Source organism: Meles meles, chromosome 4 (assembly GCF_922984935.1).
Source record: "Meles meles chromosome 4, mMelMel3.1 paternal haplotype, whole genome shotgun sequence".
NCBI lineage: Eukaryota > Metazoa > Chordata > Mammalia > Carnivora > Mustelidae > Meles > Meles meles.
Window position 1 is genome coordinate 33,176,229 of NC_060069.1, and position 19,428 is coordinate 33,195,656.

General features: G+C 40.6%; 1 protein-coding gene across 3 annotated transcripts in view; it reads right to left on the bottom strand.

The window, feature by feature from the left end:
• Window positions 1–19,428, bottom strand: part of STAC (SH3 and cysteine rich domain) — a 146,667-nt gene that overhangs the window by 23,539 nt on the left and 103,700 nt on the right. For all 3 annotated transcript variants that reach the window (XM_046001454.1, XM_046001453.1, XM_046001455.1), the window contains exons 6-8: window positions 19,277–19,355; window positions 8,598–8,662; window positions 6,690–6,778 (exon numbers count right to left, since the gene is read on the bottom strand). In XM_046001454.1, coding sequence (XP_045857410.1) covers window positions 6,690–6,778; window positions 8,598–8,662; window positions 19,277–19,355 — 233 coding nt within the window. The remainder of the gene's footprint in view (window positions 1–6,689; window positions 6,779–8,597; window positions 8,663–19,276; window positions 19,356–19,428) is intronic.

Consider the following 19,428-nt stretch of genomic DNA (forward strand, 5'->3'; position numbering starts at 1 on the left):
AATAAGCTCCTAAGAAAGGCTTATGAATGACCGGCATAGGATAAATTAATACATTGTACCAGTCTGCTGGTTAGAAGAAATTGTCAACCTCATTGGCGGGCACGCCCACACAGTCAATGCAGGATGAAAAGTTTGGGGTAGGAAAAAGACCAGTGGACCGGAAGTATGTCTCCTTGGTTTCCAGCCTGAGCCTCTACATGCTATCTGTCAGTTCTTGGCTCTGGTTCTCCCAAATTACCCACCACAAAAGGTAAAGAACCACAAACTGTCTCAATAGAATATGAACTAAAACAGCTAGGTGTCCATTCATTAAATTCCACTGAAGTTGAAGATAGTCTTTTCAGAATCAGGACTGGAATGCAAATATGAAAATATGCTCTCACACATGCAATGAATTTGCACAACTCTTTGTAATGAGGTTGGCATTTGCCCCCCATCTCCTACCTCTTAAAGTTGTTTTCATGTTCTGCCATTGAACCCATTTTTCCTTATCCTTTCCTTACTGGAAAGAGAGAATGCCAGCTCACTAAGTAAACTGCACAGGCACCCAGGTCTTACTTACAGTTACTTACACCTGCTGCTTATTTACAAGATATACCTCTTGCTGGGAAACTTGGCTTGGTTATGATGTTGCCTCCTTGCAAAGCCTTCCTTGGCCTCCTGTGGCTGCTTTGATGTTGCCTTGAGGCTGTGTGGCAGCATCCTGAATTGCCTTCCTTCTCACGAGATCTCACATTGGAGCGTGCTATCTTGTCTACTCTTCTGCACCCCAGTCCCTCCAGCCCGAGGACCACTTGCTCTTTGAGGGCAGGGCCTGCAAACTGTTCACGCAGCAGCCAGTCAATGCTCATTCACCACGTGGTGAGCAGTGAAGAGATGAAACAAATCGTAAGAACAGCCACAGAAGGGTTAAAATCAGTTTTAACTCGATTTCAAGTGGTGCTTTGAAAAAAATCAGAAAGAAATGAATTCAGGCCATCCCATCTCCAGAGGTTCTCGTGAACATTAGCTAATGAGACAAATGGCTGCCTGCTTTCATTCAGACTCAACCGCGGAAAATCCGAGACTTGCTGCTTCCAAGAAAGAGGTTGGCGAGTCAAGAAGCTAAATCCTTATTTGGGGTTATAAAAGAAAATACAGTTTTCTTTGAAGCCCCCTAGTTTAGGTGTTCAGACACACACTGAAGTGGAAATTAATCTGTATCTTAGAATTTAATAACATTGGAAAAGCAGTTTCCTCTTTCCCTCTCCTGACTCCTAAGCTTTTTTCTTTTTTCCTTTTTCTTTCCCCCTTATGAAACATGGCCATTATCATATAAATTTGCTTGGGGAGAACTAATAAAAATGAAAATGACTTAGATGTGGGAAGGCAAGATGGATTCTTTGGAATAGGCATTATTTGGTCACTCGAATATACATCTGAACACATCAGTCTTTTATTTACTCCCCATTCTTTGTTTCAGAGCCCCTAAGGTGTTTTAGGGGTTTGTGTTTACTTGGAGTTACTTACACCTGCTGCTTATTTACAAGATATACCAGCATGGCAAAGTCATAAAAATTACTCTTATTGACTTTTATTTTTACTTTCTAAAAGATATTTTCTTTATTTGAGAGAGAAAGTGAGAGAGAGAGTGCATGCACACACAGGTGTGTGTGGGGGTGGGGAGGAGCAGAGGGGTAGGGAGAGGGACAAGCAGATTGTGCTGAGTGTAGAGCCTACATGGGTTCCATCCTGCCATCCTGAAATCATGACCTGAGTCGAAACCAAGAGCCGGATGCTCAACCCACCAAGGCACTCAGGTGCCCCTATTCTTAGTGATTTTTAAAAGGCGTATTGGTGTGAATTATAAGCAACGGCTCTAAGACTGTTTTGCAGATTTCTGAACCCCAAATTGGCAAGGATAATGGGACTGGCTACACTTGTAAATGTGGAAGGAGAAAAGCTAAGCATGTGCTACCAAGCTCTTGCTAACTATGTGTGTGTGAATGGACATGTATCTAAGCGTGCATGGCATAGAATGTGTGTGTGTATCTGACTGTGAGCACATGGGCGTGTATGAGCATATTAAGTGTCTCACATGCATATACTCACCCAGTAGGATACACACTGCGTGCCCTCACAAGGCAGCATATACCATAACGGTGTCAGTGCTGATGATAATGGTTTGTATTTCAAGTAGCATTTTAAAAAGCTTGGCTCATGTATTAAGCTGGCCATCCGTAAAGTGTAATTTACGAAGCTCTTAAAAAATTTGAAAGTAGGTGTCATTGGTGGAAGCTGTTTAAGACCCTAATTTCAGAAGTTTATCTATTATACAAGCTCATTACACTCAGATGGAGGAATGGGGTGCTCTTTGATGTTATCAGACCTTGAGTGGTCAGTGATAGTCCGGGGATCCTGTGTGTGTTGACACCATGTCTTTCATGTCAGGGGTAAAATGTCGTATCTGTAAGTCAGCAACTGCAAAATGGACTCAGATAAGGGGCAGGGTCTCACAGTCTCCTTTTGGCTGGACAAATTAGATGAAGTCCTACTGAACATGCGCAAAGGCCAGAGAGAGACTTTATGTTTTTTTTCAACTATTATATCCTTAGGGTAGTGTTGATGAGATCCAGAGGACTTGGAAATAAAACATATTGTGAAAAGATGCAAATTAAGAAGGTATCTAAAATACACTGTGCACCTCGCTTTGTACTGGGCATGATATCCCACCTTTTAGTTACATCATCTGCTTTAATACTCAGTCTCCCTAGGAAGGAGAAAACTCCACCCCCCCCCCCCCCCCGGCCCCCCAGAGATTGCAACATTGGCTGAAATAGACGCAGCCAGGAAGGATCACACTGGAGAACGGGCTCGGTCTCTGTGACTCCCCAATAGTGCTTTTCAACCTTGCTGCCTTGTTCTGTCTGGCTCTCGAGCTCATGCTGGGTGGACAGAGCTATTATCATGAGAGCTCCAAAAACTTGGGGAGGTAGTGGATGACTTCATGAAAGCCTCTGTCTTTAGACAGCGTTTGGAGACCAATGATAGGACCGTGGGACTTCTAAGAGGCGGACTCACTGCCCTAAGACTGAGGGGGCAGTGCCCCGGAGGCTCCTTTCTTTTTTTTTTTTTTTTTTAAGATTTTATTTATTTATTTGACAGACAGAGATCACAAGTAGGCAGAGAGGCAGGCAGAGAGAGAGGAAGAAGCAGGCTCCCTGCTGAGCAGAGGGCCCAATGCGGGGCTTGATCCCAGGACCCTGGGATCATGACCTGAGCTGAAGGCAGAGGCTTTAGCCCACTGAACCACCCAGGCGCCCCCAGAGGCTCCTTTCTGAGGCCTACTCTTCCACCTCTCAACCGTGAGTGCTCAGTAAGGGCTTACCAGGGCTTCTTCCCAACCCTCTGAAAGCCTTTGGTCTTCCTTTTCTACCGTTTCTTTTTGACAAATGATATTCATCATGGGATCAAGGCCCATCTTCTCCAGGAAAGAGGTCTGGGCTAAGCCCTCTGAGCTTCGTTTGCTTCCCCTTTTATCATTCCCGGGATATTATTATGTACTTGACATTCCCACATTGTGCACGGCAGGCACAACATTAGTTCATTTCACCTCCACGATACTCTCCATTTCCTCATCACCTATTCATTAAGCATCTACTGTATTTCAAGAACTGTCCTATGCTAGACAGGCTAGCAATGACAGATTTGTTCTCAGGGAGTTTATAGGAAAAATAGAGGTTCACCAAATAATTCCAGAAATATATAAACACAAGTTGAGGTAAGTGCTTTAAAGGAAAGAAATATGGTGTCATGAAAGGAGATAACAGAGGACTCACATCCAGATTGGGGGTATCAGGAAAGGGTGCGTCGAGGAAGTGAAACCTGAGTTGAGCTCTGTGGAGGTCAGGAGAAAGGTCTGGACTGTTAGCTGTTGGCTGAAAAGCTTTCCTTGCTCCTGAGCAGATACATAACGGATGTTTGCTGAAGCAATGATTCAGCTACTCTGAGCTACAGCTGTTGGCTTCGCGGATTGGGACATCTTTGCCCTCAAGCTTACACTCCAAACATTCCCTGTGCCCTCACCTCATTTGTCCTCTGCCCTTAAGACAATACCCATGTGCTCCCCTGGATAAGAATGTAGGTGGATAAGAATGATATTTTGTTAAAAGGAATTTTTTTCTACCTTATGGTATGAGGAAAGGATAATTCACAAAGCATCAGTTCATTCAAGGAATTATATCAAATCCCCAAAGCATTGCTTTACACATTTGAAATCAAGTGCCTGGCTTTTAAACTGGGAACATAAAATCTCTTGGCAAAAAAAAAAAAAAAAAAAAAAGGAAAAAGTATGATTTATCACTCCAATCTTGCAGTCTATGTAATGCAGGCATTTCACTCCTGGGAATGAATAGCCCTGTTTGCCTCAGAGCAGACTGTAAATGTTTGATTCGTGACCAGACAACTTGACTTTTAATGACCTGCAACTGTCTAAAATAAGCACAAAAACTTATGACCACCACACCAGGCAGCTAGACATCATTCCTTAGTACCCTAACAACATCCTATCATTCTGGAATTGTTTCTTTCATCTGCTGACTTCAGAACAATCTTCCGGTACAAAACGGTGAGACTGCCACACAAAGAAATTGTTCCAGTTTAAAGTCTAGATATCCAAATCATGGTCTCAGGAAGGACACAATAAACAGTATTTATTGCAATGTGAATAGATATTACCCTTGTCTTCATCGGCAGAGAGTTGACTGTGGACAGTCAGCTGTCCACATTTCTTTGGACAGGCAGCCCCCCAGCCATGACTCCCAGGCAGGCTCTGACTCTAGGGCTGGTTCTATCTGTGAGAGAACAAAGCTTCACTTGGTAAATGCCTTCACCTCCTGCTGCACGGATGCCAGACTGTTTGGGTCTGTTTATAGCTCCAGCCAGTGAGTTCAGCATGGTGAGTCCTACTCAATGATGGAGACAACTCAGATTACAAGAGCCTACTTGTCTGAACAGATCCCAGGCGCCAGGATTCAGGCCCTGAACTCTGCTCTGGAAAGGCCCAAGAATCACTTGGAAGAAGATGGCAAATGAATACTGAAACCAAGCTGACCTTGGGTATGAGCCAGACTCTGGCAGGATACACACAGCGGCTATAGAGTCTTGTTGGATGAAGGCAGCCAGACTGCTGGGCTTGACCTCATGGCACAAGGAACACGGGAAAGGGGGCTAACTGGAGACTTTTTAGTAGCTCTTTCCTTTTATGGGGCTTTGTGTAAAGTGAAAGAAATGGGAAACCAGCTCAGGCAAGCAGGACAGGGATTATGCCTGGGAAATGGCACAGTCTGAGGAGGAGAGTCCAAAGAGCTCCAGGGTGGAGAGACGACACCTTCCAGAAGCCATGTGAAGGGAGTGACTAGCAACTGGTCGCCTGACCTCCAGGACAGACAAGTGGAGTCCACCTCAAAATGGAGGCTAAATCCCTAATGCTCTGGCATTTCAATAGTTTCAGCTCTCTGTTCTCGTCAGAAGAGGAAAGAACTGATCTCTGAGGGAACATCTGACTAGAAAACAACCCCTTCTATCTTGTTCTAGGGTCAAAAAACACCAAAGTCCTATGTTTTGGGGTCAATACATGGAGGAAAGAAATAAAGCATTTTCTCTGAGATAGGTCAGTGAACACCACGTTATAAAAATTGTAATAACTGTTAGTTACTGAGTGTTTATAATGACGAGGAACTGTGCTATATGTTCTATGAACATTGTTCATTGCATCCTCAAAAATACCTCAGGGTGAAGAGGTCATTGTTATTCTTTTATAAGTAAGGAAATCAGAACAATCAAATGTTTATACATTGCTTAAGGTCACACAACAAGCAGCATGTGAACCCAGCACGGACTCCAGCTTCCCTGGATTGCACGAGGGTCCCAAAGCTCACCTTATCCTCCCCCGTATTTCAGGTACCATGAAGTGGGATGGATCCTGAAACAAAAGCACAGCTCAGGGTGTGCAGCAGGGGGGAGCTGCCAGGATAAACAAATGGGTTTTAGTTTGATCTTTTAACCTGTGTCAGTTTGGCCACTAGAGACATTGATTTTGGGGTACCTGGGTGGCTCAGTAGGTTAAGTGGCTGCTTTCAGCTCAGGTCATGATCCCAGGGTCCTGGGACTGAGTCCTGAGTCGGGCTCCCTAATCAGTGGAGAGCCTGCTTCTTCCTTTCCCTCTGCCCGCTGCTGTGCCTACTTGGGCTCTCTCTCTAGCTCTCTGTGAAATAAATAAATAAATAAACCAATCTAAAATAAAAAAATCAAGACATTGATTTTGATTCCCGATTAGACCCCGCAAGATGCCAAGTGCATTTGACGCTCAAGGTGCACGCAAACACCCATTGGCAGTTCTGTTGCTGATGCAGTAAAATTGTGCTTCTTAAAGCGGGGTCTTTGATCAGCAGCATCAGAAGCACCCGCTGACCAGTTAGAAATGCAAATTCTCTATCCCCGCCCCTGAAACCTGAAGGATCAGAAACTGTAGGGACAGGGTCCAATAATCTGTCTGCTAACCAGCCCCAGAGGTCACTGGATGCTGGTTCACGTGTGACAGTCACTGCTCCAAGGCATTAGAATGTAGCACTAATTGAATTCTTTTTTTCACATGAAAAACACTGACTTTAAATTTTCTTTCTCTTTTCTAAAATTTTTTTTTTTTTTACCTCATTTCCAAATCTTCATTCTCCTGTGGTACAAATTTGTACAAGGCAACATAGGTGTTCATCTGTAATGGTTCTTTGGAAAGAGATCCCTGAAAGAGAAAATAATAGAGAAATTAGAGAAGGAAGGAAGAAAACAGAAAATAAGTAAGTGAATGCAATGTAATTCTAGTGTAAGGGCTGTGAGTGTTAAAATATCAAACCATTATTCAGGCTTTGTTTCAACCACAGGTTTATTGTAAATTTCTTAGCTAAGTTTGATTTCATTAGAAACCAAAACCAATAGTGTGTAAATATGTCAGAAATAACTACAAATGTCTTCAAATCAACTTTTTCTTTGCTACCATTGTTCATGAAAGTTGACAGCCTTGGCCCCAAGAATGGGAATATTTACACTATAGAAATAGGGACATATGAATAGTAGTAATCAGTTTTCATTTCCCAAAATTGACTTTTTATCAGTTAGCCTAAAATTTGGTACCTAGCCTATAAAGGGACTCTGGTATAGTCAAGAGCAATTAGTTCATGCATGTTGCGACAGAAGCATAGTGTTCGACATCAGACTGATTTGGTTTCTATCAAAGAATCACCATCTCCTGACCATGAAACCTTGCAATAATGGTCATAAAGGCTACCATTTTTGATAACTTACTGTGTGTGCTGGGCATTATGTTACATGCATTGGCATAGTCACAACAGCCCCCAATTGTTGTCCCCACTTTATAGATTATCCAAGAGTCTTATAAGTGTTATGTAAATATTACCCATCATTATTATCCAAATATATGTCAATGTTATATAAATGTTTTCACTTTGTAATACATAATGAACACAAATTATATAATATATACAATATAACTGCATATTATGATTATATAATACAATAGAACATACATGACATATATATATCATTGTTATATATGTGTATATAAAATTATATATGATATACAAAATTGTATAATATATTTAAATACATGATATGATAACATATACTATATAAGACATAAACAAAAGTTGTACACAACTTTCATTCACTCTTCTATCCGAAGCTCAAGTACCTTAAGTTATATACTTCTGTCCTAGTCTATCTTGTTCTAATTATGTAGATATAATTATATAGTATTATATATAAGTGAGCATAAAATATATATTTACATACTATAAAATATGGTCATAATTGATTATGTAATTATGTAATGTACACACCTTACAGTATGCATCAATTTGTATATAACATACAATGGCAGCAAAATGTATACAACACAATACATATCCTTTTTACCTTTGATGCACTGTGATGCATGGTTTTAGCTACCTATGCTACCACACGTTTATGCTACATTGTTCTTTTCTGTTCTCTTCTACACTCTGTTCTGTTCTGGGACCTACTAACTAGATTTCATAACCCACTTAAGTAGTGATCTGTAATGGGATCTAGGGACCATGCCTGGTCTATCTTCTGTGACATCTGTGAATATAAATACAGGGAATTCTCACTAAAATGGAGTCAGGAGGTTGGGCTGGGGAAGCTATTATGGCCTGTTTCTCGTAGTCAGCTTAGACCCAGCAGGAAGACAGGGATCTTGCTGTGGATACTATGTAACTACTACTTTCCTGTCCCAGCAGGAAGAGGGAAGCCAACAGCTCAGCCAATAAGAGACAATCTCAGCTCAGCCAATGAAAGCCGCCATACTTAGTGTTCCTAGCTTCCTCCAATGGACTTTTTATTTATAACATTCTCCCCCAACTCCCTTCTTGTCTCTACAACACAGCCTTTCCCGTCTTTGTTTGGTGGGATTGCCTATGGTTTTGCCATAGTTTACTTGTCCTGCATTGACATTTTCTAATGTTTCTGAATAAATTTGTGTTTTGCTGGGAAAGCAATTTTTTAAGGTTAACCGTGAAAAATACCTGGTGGTTGATGTTCTTTGCTTGGTGTCTGGAATCGTCAGTGCCATTTTCTGGATAAGTAAACACTGAGGGAGACAAGAAAAAGCAGGTGCTTTATGAATCCAGTCACCACGTTTTGGAATCATGCCTAGAAGATGTGGCTTTATGTTTTCCCTGTCCCATAGTTTCTACTTTGTTCCTCACTGCTTTTTCCTCATCTTAGTTACACAGCTTTCATGTCATCTTCCACGTGAGGCTTTTCCTGCCTCCCAAGCTGCATTCCGCTCTCCCTTCCCTGCGTGTCCACAGCCGTGCCCACGCCTCCAGCGAGCATGCCTCCTGAATATTTGGCAGTTGTGTTCACAACTAAGCCTTATTTGGCAAAGCGTTTCATTCATCTTTGAAACAATGTTATTTACCTGTCGAATGTATCAGATCATTTGTTAAGAGAATAGTGGGTGAGGTATGGCCTAATTGCATTTGAATGACCTTTTCTAAATACCAGATTCTTTTATCTATTTTCAATATTTTGATTTCAGTTTCTTGGTATCTATATTATATGTTGTACATTAAAGCTTTAGCTTTTTTTCTTTTTTTAAAAGATTTGTGTTTTGGAGAGATGGGGGGAAAGAGCAGAGGAAGAGGGAAAGAGAGAATCTCAAGGAGACTCCTGGCTGAGCACAGAGCCCCACTTGGGGCTTGATCTCACCGCCCTGAGGTCATGACCTGAGACAGACAAACTGAGCGAGACATTCAACTGACTGAGTCACCTAGATGCCCCTAAAGTTTTAATTTTGAACTTCAAAATATTCCCTCCATCTCTTATCATCAATGCATTGGGACTATTATTCAGAATAGAAAACAAATAATGGCTTTTCATTTAGTTGGTTTTGAAATGTGTAATTCTCTTCCTTTTGCGTTTAAGTAGCCACCCTGTGGTCTCAAATGAAAAACAAAGCTTCCTCAAATGGGCAGGGATTTTCACCATACAGATGCATGGCTGGGGGGATCCTTGGTAGGTAGTGCGGGGGCGGGGGGGGGGGGGGGGGTGGAGTGGGCTCTGCCTTAACTTGTTTGATCAGCCACCTTTACCCCAGGCACCAACGCGACAGCCTTATTTTCACCACATATATCTGCCTCAAACAAAAAAGTGGCAAGTGTTTCCAAGTTTGTACAATAGAGTTTTGGTGTCTTAATTAACCTACCAGTTAGATGACTTGACATTTAAAAAGATCACACTGCTGCTTTCTTGTTCCCTTTGGTCTCCCTTCAGATTGTAAGGAAGTATCAGTAAAGGAGGAGAAACACTCCACAGAAAACGCTATAACCTTTATCAGTTACTGCACTGACATCTCCACTATCCTTAAAATGACCTCAATAAGTGGGATGCAGAAAACATGGTTCAGAACAAAAGCCTCTGTATACGTTCTGATGCTCAGTAAACATCTATTCTCCACAGTTTATGGTTCCAGAGCCTGTGCATGAAATTCCGTGATTTCTTGGAAGCCTAGGCATAAATATGCAGTCACTGGAGGAGCTCTGGTTTGTAGGTAAGTGGAAAATGATCCTATTGACCTTGTCAGCCTCAAGACCTTGTCTGTCTCACCTTACCAATCTGAACTGAGTGGAAACCAACAATACTCTTCATGGGTATTATGTGATTCCCTAAGAGCTTGATGTAAATATTTGATCCCATAAGAATAAAACTGGATATTTCTAAAAGAATATTGAATATCTGCAGGAAAAATGCAGAGAATGTTCCTAGAAAATTCTTGATTGGAGTTAAAAAAGGAGACTTCATAGGCTACATATCAGTTTGAACGGATTTCACAGTTTTGCAGTTTCACAATATTTTAAGCTTTTTATTGAATATCCATTAGCCATCTGGTTCAAAATGTTTACCATTTTTTGGTTTGTTTACCATTGTTTGTTTACCATTGTTTGAAGTGACCCCCAAATGTATTTTTAACTCTATGACTGAAAGCAGACCACTGCAAAAAAAAAAAAAAAAATTTAAAAACCTATTACCTATTCCTATGGGCTATTTCTAAGACTTTGACTTGAAGGGAAAAGAATAAAGAAAGGTAGCTATTTTACTACAGATGTATCATATACTTTTTATATTTAGTGCTTTAAATTTGTTTTATTAAAAATAATCTGGTTGCTGATATCACCCAGGACAAGAACTCAAAGAATATATCCATCATGGAGACATATTTTCTAATGTTATGGAAGCAAATGAATCTTTAGTTTCTGCCACATCCCCAAAGGACTTCCTTCTTTTCCTTTTTCATATTCTTTCTCCTTCACTTTGTAGTCCTGTGAGGACCATGTCCACAACTTCGTTTTCCAATGAGATGGTTATTTGGTTTTTCTTCTTCAAGAAGAAAATAATGTATAAGTTTTGCTACTTGCTTATCTAACATAGACACAAATTTGTATCCCTGAAATAAATCTAACTTAGTAATTATGCATTACTTTAAAAAATAATTATTGGGGGTGCTTGGGTGGCTTCTGCTTTTGGTTGAAGTCATGATCCCAGAGTTCTGGGATCGAGCCCCACATCAGGCTCCTGCCTCAGTGGGGTGTCTGCTTCTTCCTCTGCCCCTACCCCAGCTTGTGTGCATGCTCTCTCTCTCTCTCTCTCTCACTTCTACTCTCTTCTCTCAAATAAATAAAATCTTTAAAAAATTATCAGATTCAGTATACTAACATTCTGTTTCAGATTTCTGCATCCATGTTCAGGATGGAGACTAGCCAGTGATTTTCCTTTCTTAAGGTGCCTTCAATTGATTTTGAGGTCAGTATTAGACTAGCCTCATAAACTAAGTTAGAGAATGTAGCAGCCCTTCTTCCCTGCAAATTTTTCATTTTCCTGAAAGAGCTTACATAATCTGGAAATTTTCCATTCCTTAAATGTTTGGTTGAGTTTACTTATAAAGTTGTCTGAGCCTGGTATTTTCGCCCGGCAAAATTCGAGATACTTGATCCAGTTTCTATCATGACTAGAAGCAAATTCAAATTCTCATATTTTCTATTTCTTTTTGAGTCAGATTTTGATCATTGATATTTTTCATGGTATGTGCCCATTCAAAAAAAAGTTTTAAAATTTATTGGCATGAAGTTGGTCATGAGATTCTTTTATTTTCTTTCAACTGCTGTTACAATCATCTTTTCATTATTACCTTTTGCTTCATCTCATTTATGCTTAAAAATATTGTTAGTAATTATAGGGGTGCCTGGGTGGCTCAATTGCTTAAGCAACTAGACTCTTGAATTTGGCTAGGGTCTTGATCTCAGGGTCATGAGACTGAGCCTGTCCTTGGGCTCTGGCCTGGGTGTGGAGCCTGCTTAAGATTCTCTCTCTTCCTGCTCATGCTCTCTCTCTCCAATTTTAGTATATGTGCTGCCGAAGTGAGCACTCATGCTCTCTCTCTCAAAAAAAAAAAATTCTTGGTGATTTTGAGTTTTCTTTCTTTCTTCTTTTTTTTTTTTAAGATTTATTTATGAGAGAGAAAGAGAGCACACTCATGTGAGAAGGGGAGAGCAGAGAGATAGGGAATCTTTAAGCAGACTCTGCACTGAGTGCAGAACCTGACATGGGGCTCAATCTCAGGAACCTGATACCATGACCTGAGCCAAAACCAAGAGTCAGTGGCTTAACTGACTGAGTCGCCCAGGCAATCCTTCTTTTAAGGACCATTCTTAGGATTGATTGACCTATCTTTTTCATTTGATAATTTCTGCTCTTACCTTTTTATTGCCTTCCTATTGCTTTTTGGGGACTTATTCTATGTCTCTTTTCTGACTTCTCAAATATGATGCTTAGGTTATTAATTTCAGCCTTTTTATTTTTTAATAGAATAGTTTCATTTATATTTTAAAGATCTGATTTATTTATTTGAGAGAGAGCACACACGCATGAGCAGAGGGAGGAGCAGAGGAAGACAGAGAAGCAGACTCCTGGCTCAGTGGAGAGTCCGATGCAGGACACCAAGACATGACCCGAGCCAAAGTCAGACACTCAAACAACTAAGCCAGCCAGGTGCCCATAGAATACTTCTAAAGCAAAATATTCTAGTCACAATTTAGCTACACCCCACAAATTTTGATATGTAGTGTTTTCATTATGACTTATTTTAAGTATATTCCAATTCTCATTATATTCTTTTTTGACACATGAGCTTTCCCAGTGCATGTTTTAATTTCTGAAATGATGGGTTCTCCTCTATCTTTTGGTGATTGGTTTCTGTCTTATTTGCATTATAGTCAGAAAGGTATGTTCTCTAGAATATTAATCCTGTAAAAATTTATGAAGCTTACTTTATAGTCTAGCAGGTGATCATTTTTTTTAATTGTTCTGTGTTCTTAAAAAGAATGTGAATTATCTATTTGTTAGATGGAGTGTCCTTTTTAAGTCAATTAGACTAGGATTGTCACATGTGTCCTCAGATCCTCTAAATCCTGAATCTTTTTATGCATCTGCTTTCATGACTTCAGAGGCATGTTAAAAACTTCTCACTATGAAGGGGTATGTCAATTTTCCTAATACTTCTATCAATTGCCCCTTGAGTTCCTGTCACTTTGAGGCTATATAATAAGTAAACACATGTTTAGGATTCATATCTTTTACTGAAGTGGCCATGGTCATGTAATGATGTTTTTTTCTCTAGTAAGCTTTTCTGATTTTAATGTCCATTTTTCATACTTTAATACAGCTATGCAATCTTTCTTTTGCCTTTTAAATTACATGCATTTTTTTTTTACTTTCAAACTTTCTATATCCTTATGTTTTAGATTGTTATATGTAGTCATACACAATCCAGTGTGTAAAACTCTTTTATCTAGGGCTTAGTTGATTTCTATTAATTTTGATTACTTATAAATTAGGATTCTCTTCTAGCATTTTATTTTGTATTTTTCTATTTGTCTCATATTTCTCATGCTTTTCCATCTATTTCTGTATCCTTTCCCCTTTCTTCCTTTAAGCTTACGAGGTTAAATCTATTTTTTAATCTTCTAGTGGCTATTCTAAAAATTTTAGAGGTATATTTAACTTAACAAAATCTAAAGTGAAAGAATATCTTTAATTTCCTTCCAATTAGTATGAGAACCTTTGAATGCCCATTTCTTTCTTAAATATCCAGTATTTCAGTTAGTGTCATATTAATAACTTTTTGCTGACATTGTTGTCTTTTTATGTAGCCAAAGTTCACTTGGTTCTTTCTTTGTGCTTCATTCCTTCATTCCTTCCTTTGAGGTCACACTTTCCTCTCTGAACTACATCCTTTCAAAATTTCTAGAGTGGCTTTTTCTTCACTGCACTGTAGACACAGTGTTTGTCTAAATATATATTCTTGAAAGAGTTTTGCTTTTGCTCCATTTACAGTTCTATTTTAAGAGTTGCTTTTCTTTTGGATTACTGAATGTATTGATACTGTTACTTGGTTCTCTTGTCACTTATAAGAAAGGGTTGTCTGTCTAGTTTTCATTCTTCTGCAGGTAATCTGTCTTTCGTTTTGCATTTAACATTTGTAACTGCAGTTTTGCAAAGATGGGTCTAAGTATAAATTTCTGAATTTGAGGAATGGTGTCTTTAATCAATCTTGAAACATATTAGCCACTATCTTCTTGAATATTGTCTCTCCCCCATTCTCTCATTATGTATCTTTTAAGTGTCAGTTAGATGCAGGCTGGACTTTCCTGCTCATCTTCTGCATCTTTCATTGTCATGAATTCTATTGCTTTGTCTCCCTGACTTTACTGTAAGAAAGTTCTTTGCCTGTGTATTCCACACTACTAATTCTCTCTTCAGCTATATCTAATATGCTATTAAATCCAACAATCCAATTTCTTCTTTTTTTTTAAAGATTTTAATTGTTTATTGAGAGAGAGACACACAGCAAGAAAAGGAACACAAACAGGGGGAGTTTGAGAGGGAGAAGCAGGCTTCCTATTGAGCAGGGACCCTGATGCGGGGCTCAATCCCAGGACCCTGGAATCTTGACCTGAACTGAAGGCAGATGCTTATGGACTGAGCACCCAGGCACCCCTCTTCTCCTTTTTTTAATTTCTAAAAGTTCTGTTTGGTTTTCTGTTTGATAAAAGTTTCTGTTTGATAGTGTCTTGCTCTTGTTATATGTTATAGTCCATTTTTTGTATCTTTAAATATATCTAACTATACAATTAGATATTTCTTTATTTGATAATTCTAATGTATACAGTCTCTGAAGTCTGATCATAAAAAGGGTGGGCTTTGGCTAACTCTTACACATGCTAGCTCATTTTATTGTGTATTTGACATATTTCAATGTTTAGTTCATGTCCTTTGAAAGTTCATTTGTGGAAACTTCTGAGGTCTGGGTTTAAATTCTTTTTCTCCAGAGGCCATTTGTATTACTTCTGGCAAATGCCTGTCCATTTATCCAACAAGGCCACTTTAAATAAATTCATCTAAAATTTTATATTATTTTACTTTGTCCACAGAGGTAGTATGAATTCAGGCCCTAAACCCAAGTAAGAAGTGTTTCTTCCCTCCTTTGCTTTTTCTTTTCCTTCCTCTCTGCTCCTATTTCATTTCTTTCTTTTCTTCCCCACTTGAGTTAAGGCCAGTATAACATTTTTCTTTACTAAATTGTCCTCTGCAGGCCAATATAACATTTTTCTTTACTAAATGTCCTCTGCAGGACATTCATTTTTCCTGGTGCCACTAAAGGTGCTTTTTGGAGTATCAGCCTTTTTCCAAAGGGCCTCTCATTGTACCTATTACTATGCCTGCTTGTCAGGTCTTTCTCCCTACTGACCATACCTGGGGCTTATTCTTCTCCAATCTGAGGCCCCAGTGATGTGCAGAATAAACAGTGGCCCTCACCTGCTTATGTCTCTGGATTCATGCTTTATTGTCATTTTTAGACTCCAAGGAATTGTCTTATTTTGCTTCCAGCTCAGCCATGCATTAACTGGAACTTTTTTTTTTTTTAAATTCTTTTTCCCAGCAATTTTAGGTGTACTAAAGTGGAAAAAAAAACTTCTTTAAGAAAAGAGAGTCCTCTATGTTTTAAAAAAGACCTTTACTTGCTTTAGATATGAGACATCTAGATATTAGGGTATCTGTTGAAGAAGGCATTAAAATATTTGCTTCATTTTCTGGGTGACAAATCAAAATGTGAGATATAAAATCAGTGCATGTTAAAGGCAAGGACAAATTTTCCAAATCCGAGCTTGCTTTTTTCCTTTCTGGGCAAAATTTCTTTGCTTCAGTGAAAAGTAAGGTATCATTGGGCTTCGTAATATTCTCCAGTGGATGTGATTATCCCAGTTCTTTGTGAAGAATATTTCTAGGAATTTGTCTTACTTATGTTCTTTTCCCTCTGCTTCTCTTCCAGGAAAGTTATAATCACATAGAGTCATACTGAAATGCAATTATTGAAGGCAGCCAACAATGTCATTATTTGGCATTTTGAGCTGCAATAGGCAGCCTAGATTTTACTTCTCCCTTTGCTCACCACATAGCTTCAAGTGGAATTTCTGGCCAAAGATGAAGACCAACAACTCTCCCCTCTAAGTTTCTGATGCATCCACAAATAGTGTTGAAAACAACAACCAGAAACAGACAGAGCAGCCCAACATCTTTCATGAGAGAGAAAACAGAGAGTGCACACTTGGTTAGAAAGAAAGGAGTATGACTTGTATCCTCTTCCAAGGAGACTTTGGAAATCTTCCTCAAGGATTTTGACATGACACCTAGCTGGCAGAAATAACACCTGTATGCACTGTGTAATTTTTAGAACATAAACGAAACATGTCATGCAGAACAGCTTGTGACCGGAAGCCAAGTGCTACTTCTGAAAGGCCAGGACCCTCCATGCCATGACTGTGGGGAGACCAGTGGGAGCCTGGACACACAAGCAGGGTGTTTTCTCTGCGTTGTTTCCCAAATTGCGTGGACAGGGGAGTAAGTCCAATCACAAGAACATGTTTTGAAGCAAACTGCTGTATAATTAATCCCTCCAGCTTCCACGGGTGCATTGTAAAGAAAGCTATTGCTGATCAAAGGAATAGTTAATAGATCCCCAAAGCTTTATAGAGGTTTATTGCTTGTGAAGTTCTTTCAACAGATTTCTTTGAATTAGGCTCTAAAAATGCCTCTTAACATAAAAGAAATGGCAAATATTAAACTTTGTGTCTTTGAGTGTATTACTCCGTGACTCAGTTTCCTTATCCATACAGTATGTGTTTGTGGGTGTGTGTATGTGTTGTGTGTATTGGAAGGGAGGGAGTTCGACTAGATGACTTCTCATCCTGCTTCTTGAACTTTAATACGATTAATATTGAAACGCTGCTTCTGTAGTTCTGGCAAGGCCTGAGGTTTTGCATTTCTAACAACTTCTCTTGTGATGTCCAGGATTCTTGTCCATGGGCCACACTTGAGAGTGGGACGGTCCTGGGTTGTGCCTCTGACACCTGATGACCTCATGATGGGTTTATTAGAAGGAAACATGCTTCCCTTTGACGATTCCCAAATATAGCTGCCTCACATTATAAAAACTTATTGAAGACCACTTTTTGCATAAAGAAGTCTCCAGGGCAAACAGAGACCTTAGCTACTGAGGATGAGGTGAGCAAGAGCACCAAAACTGCTGCCCAGGATGCCTGAGGCAGGAAGATAAGTGGTGGGCACATTCTGGGAATGATTTTGAAGAGCAGAAAGTAAGATTTACTGATAGATTGGCTACAGGACATGAGAAGAAAGGGGTGTCAAGTCTGATGTCAAAAGTTCTGACCTGGAGTAAGACTGACTAGCAGAACAGAGCTCCTATTTACTGAGCAGGGACAATGGCAAAGAGCAGGTTGTGGTGGTGGGTGGGTGGGTGAGCAAATCAAGAATCCAGTTTGGGTGTGTTAACTTCACGATGTCTACTCCCCATTCAGATGGCCATGTCCAGCGGGCGATAGGCATCTGGAGGCAGCAAAGGGGCCTGAGGTTTCAGAGTCATCAGTATATAGAGAGCCTTTACATTCATTATTTCATTGAATGAACAACACCTTATGGATTCGGTATGATCACTATCCTTCATTTCAGAGATGAAGAGATTGATGCCGAGAGATCAAGGTCACTGCTTTGAGGCCACATGACCACCGAGGGAAGTCCAGTGGTCAGCCTCCAGAGTAAGGAGGGGCTGAGGACCAAATACATCCCTGCAGGTAGTCATAAGCAGACCATCAGCAGTTGGGGGAAGGGAAGGGTGCAGGCAGAAGGCAGACTCAGAGGACAGCACAGATGACCACACTTGAAGTGTTAACATGAAGGTCTGGTTGAATACCCGTGTCTGATACGTCTGTGCTCAGATGCTGGTGAATTTTGATCAAACTCAGTTAACGTATCTGTGGGGCTAGACAGACATGGGCTGGGGGGGTCCTGCGGCATTATGGCCCTGCTGTGAGGTTCCCCTGGCAGCCAGCACTCTAATTCGTCTAATGGCACTGCTAAGTGCTCAGTGAATGTTTGCATTGATCTAAAAGTGCAGCTTTCCCCAGATGATGCCAAAGAATCCTTCGCCTAGCAGTGCGCTCTAGCAGATGTGAGTGGGCTTGGCAAGGGGGGCCCCTGGTGAACACTGATGCTTATTTAGGAAGGAGAATCACAGAGGATTCTCATGCGGAATCACAGAGACACTGCCCTAACTAGAGAAGACACATAAATGAGCTCCTAGGGCTAAGGAAATGGAAGAGATGCCTCATAAGACATTTGCTGCGAAAGCAGCTCTGGGGTACTGAATGCAGAACTTCTGCTTCCAGTCTGGAAGGGCAGAGGTGACCAGTTGAGTGGAAAATCTACCCAGGGTGCCACATCCCCATGCTTCCAATGCAGGGATAACGTCTGCCAGAAGAATACATTCAGCCCAGGTCAGCAACTCGAATCAGAACCCACAACTTGGCTGGGTTATGAGCGGACCTGAGGACAGCCCAGTGACTCGTATCATTTTGCTGGTCATAGTAAATACTTCATAAATACCTTTTGCATAAATGAGTGGAGTTAAGTAGTTGCTGATGACAGAGAGGCTTGGCAAGATTCCTCCATAAGGGGCTGGTTGTATCTTTAAACTCTGGTTTAAGAGGTTGTTCTTTCTTAACGTTAGCAAGCAACAGCGTGTAGTTAGCATTCAATAAAAATTCTAGAAATGATCGTAACAAGGGCCTAAGCTATGAGAAAATTAAATAACATTAGGAAAGAGTGTTTGGCTCCATCATACAGATCAGTTTTTGAGTGTCAGTTTATCTGTGCTGGGGAGGAGCCCTGTGGGAGACCCCTACTTACCTGGACCACCACCCACCTGCTCTGGGGTACTTCAGCTGTAGTGGGGAGTGGCTTCTTTCCAGAACGGTTTGCTAATCTAATGTCGGTCAGTGAGGGAAATGATGTATTAACAAAAAGGCTCAGAAGTGACTCCTAGACCCCAGTGTAGCTAAGTTCATAAGGGATGAGAACTCAGGGAATTTTGCAGTAAAATCAGGGAGATCCACCAGGAATTCGGCCTAGTTTTCCTCCAGAATATTGTACATTTGCTCAGAGTGAATTCCAGAGCTAGGAGAGAAAGAAAAGAACTACAAGTCAACTCTCCCTGGCTGCGGACTGGACCTGGGCAAGGCCCTTCAGGTCCCTGCTGGGGCGATGCCGGCCTCCGGGCTCAAGCACTCACCACTGTTGCTGCGTTTCCGTGGGTCATATCCACCTCCAGGCCCATCAGCTTCTTCAGGAACCTCCACAAGATCTGAAGTCTTAGAGAAAAGAGGGAGCGACATGAAATGAGCAAAACCCTTTCAGTGGGCCAACTGAGCAGAGAAATTGGAT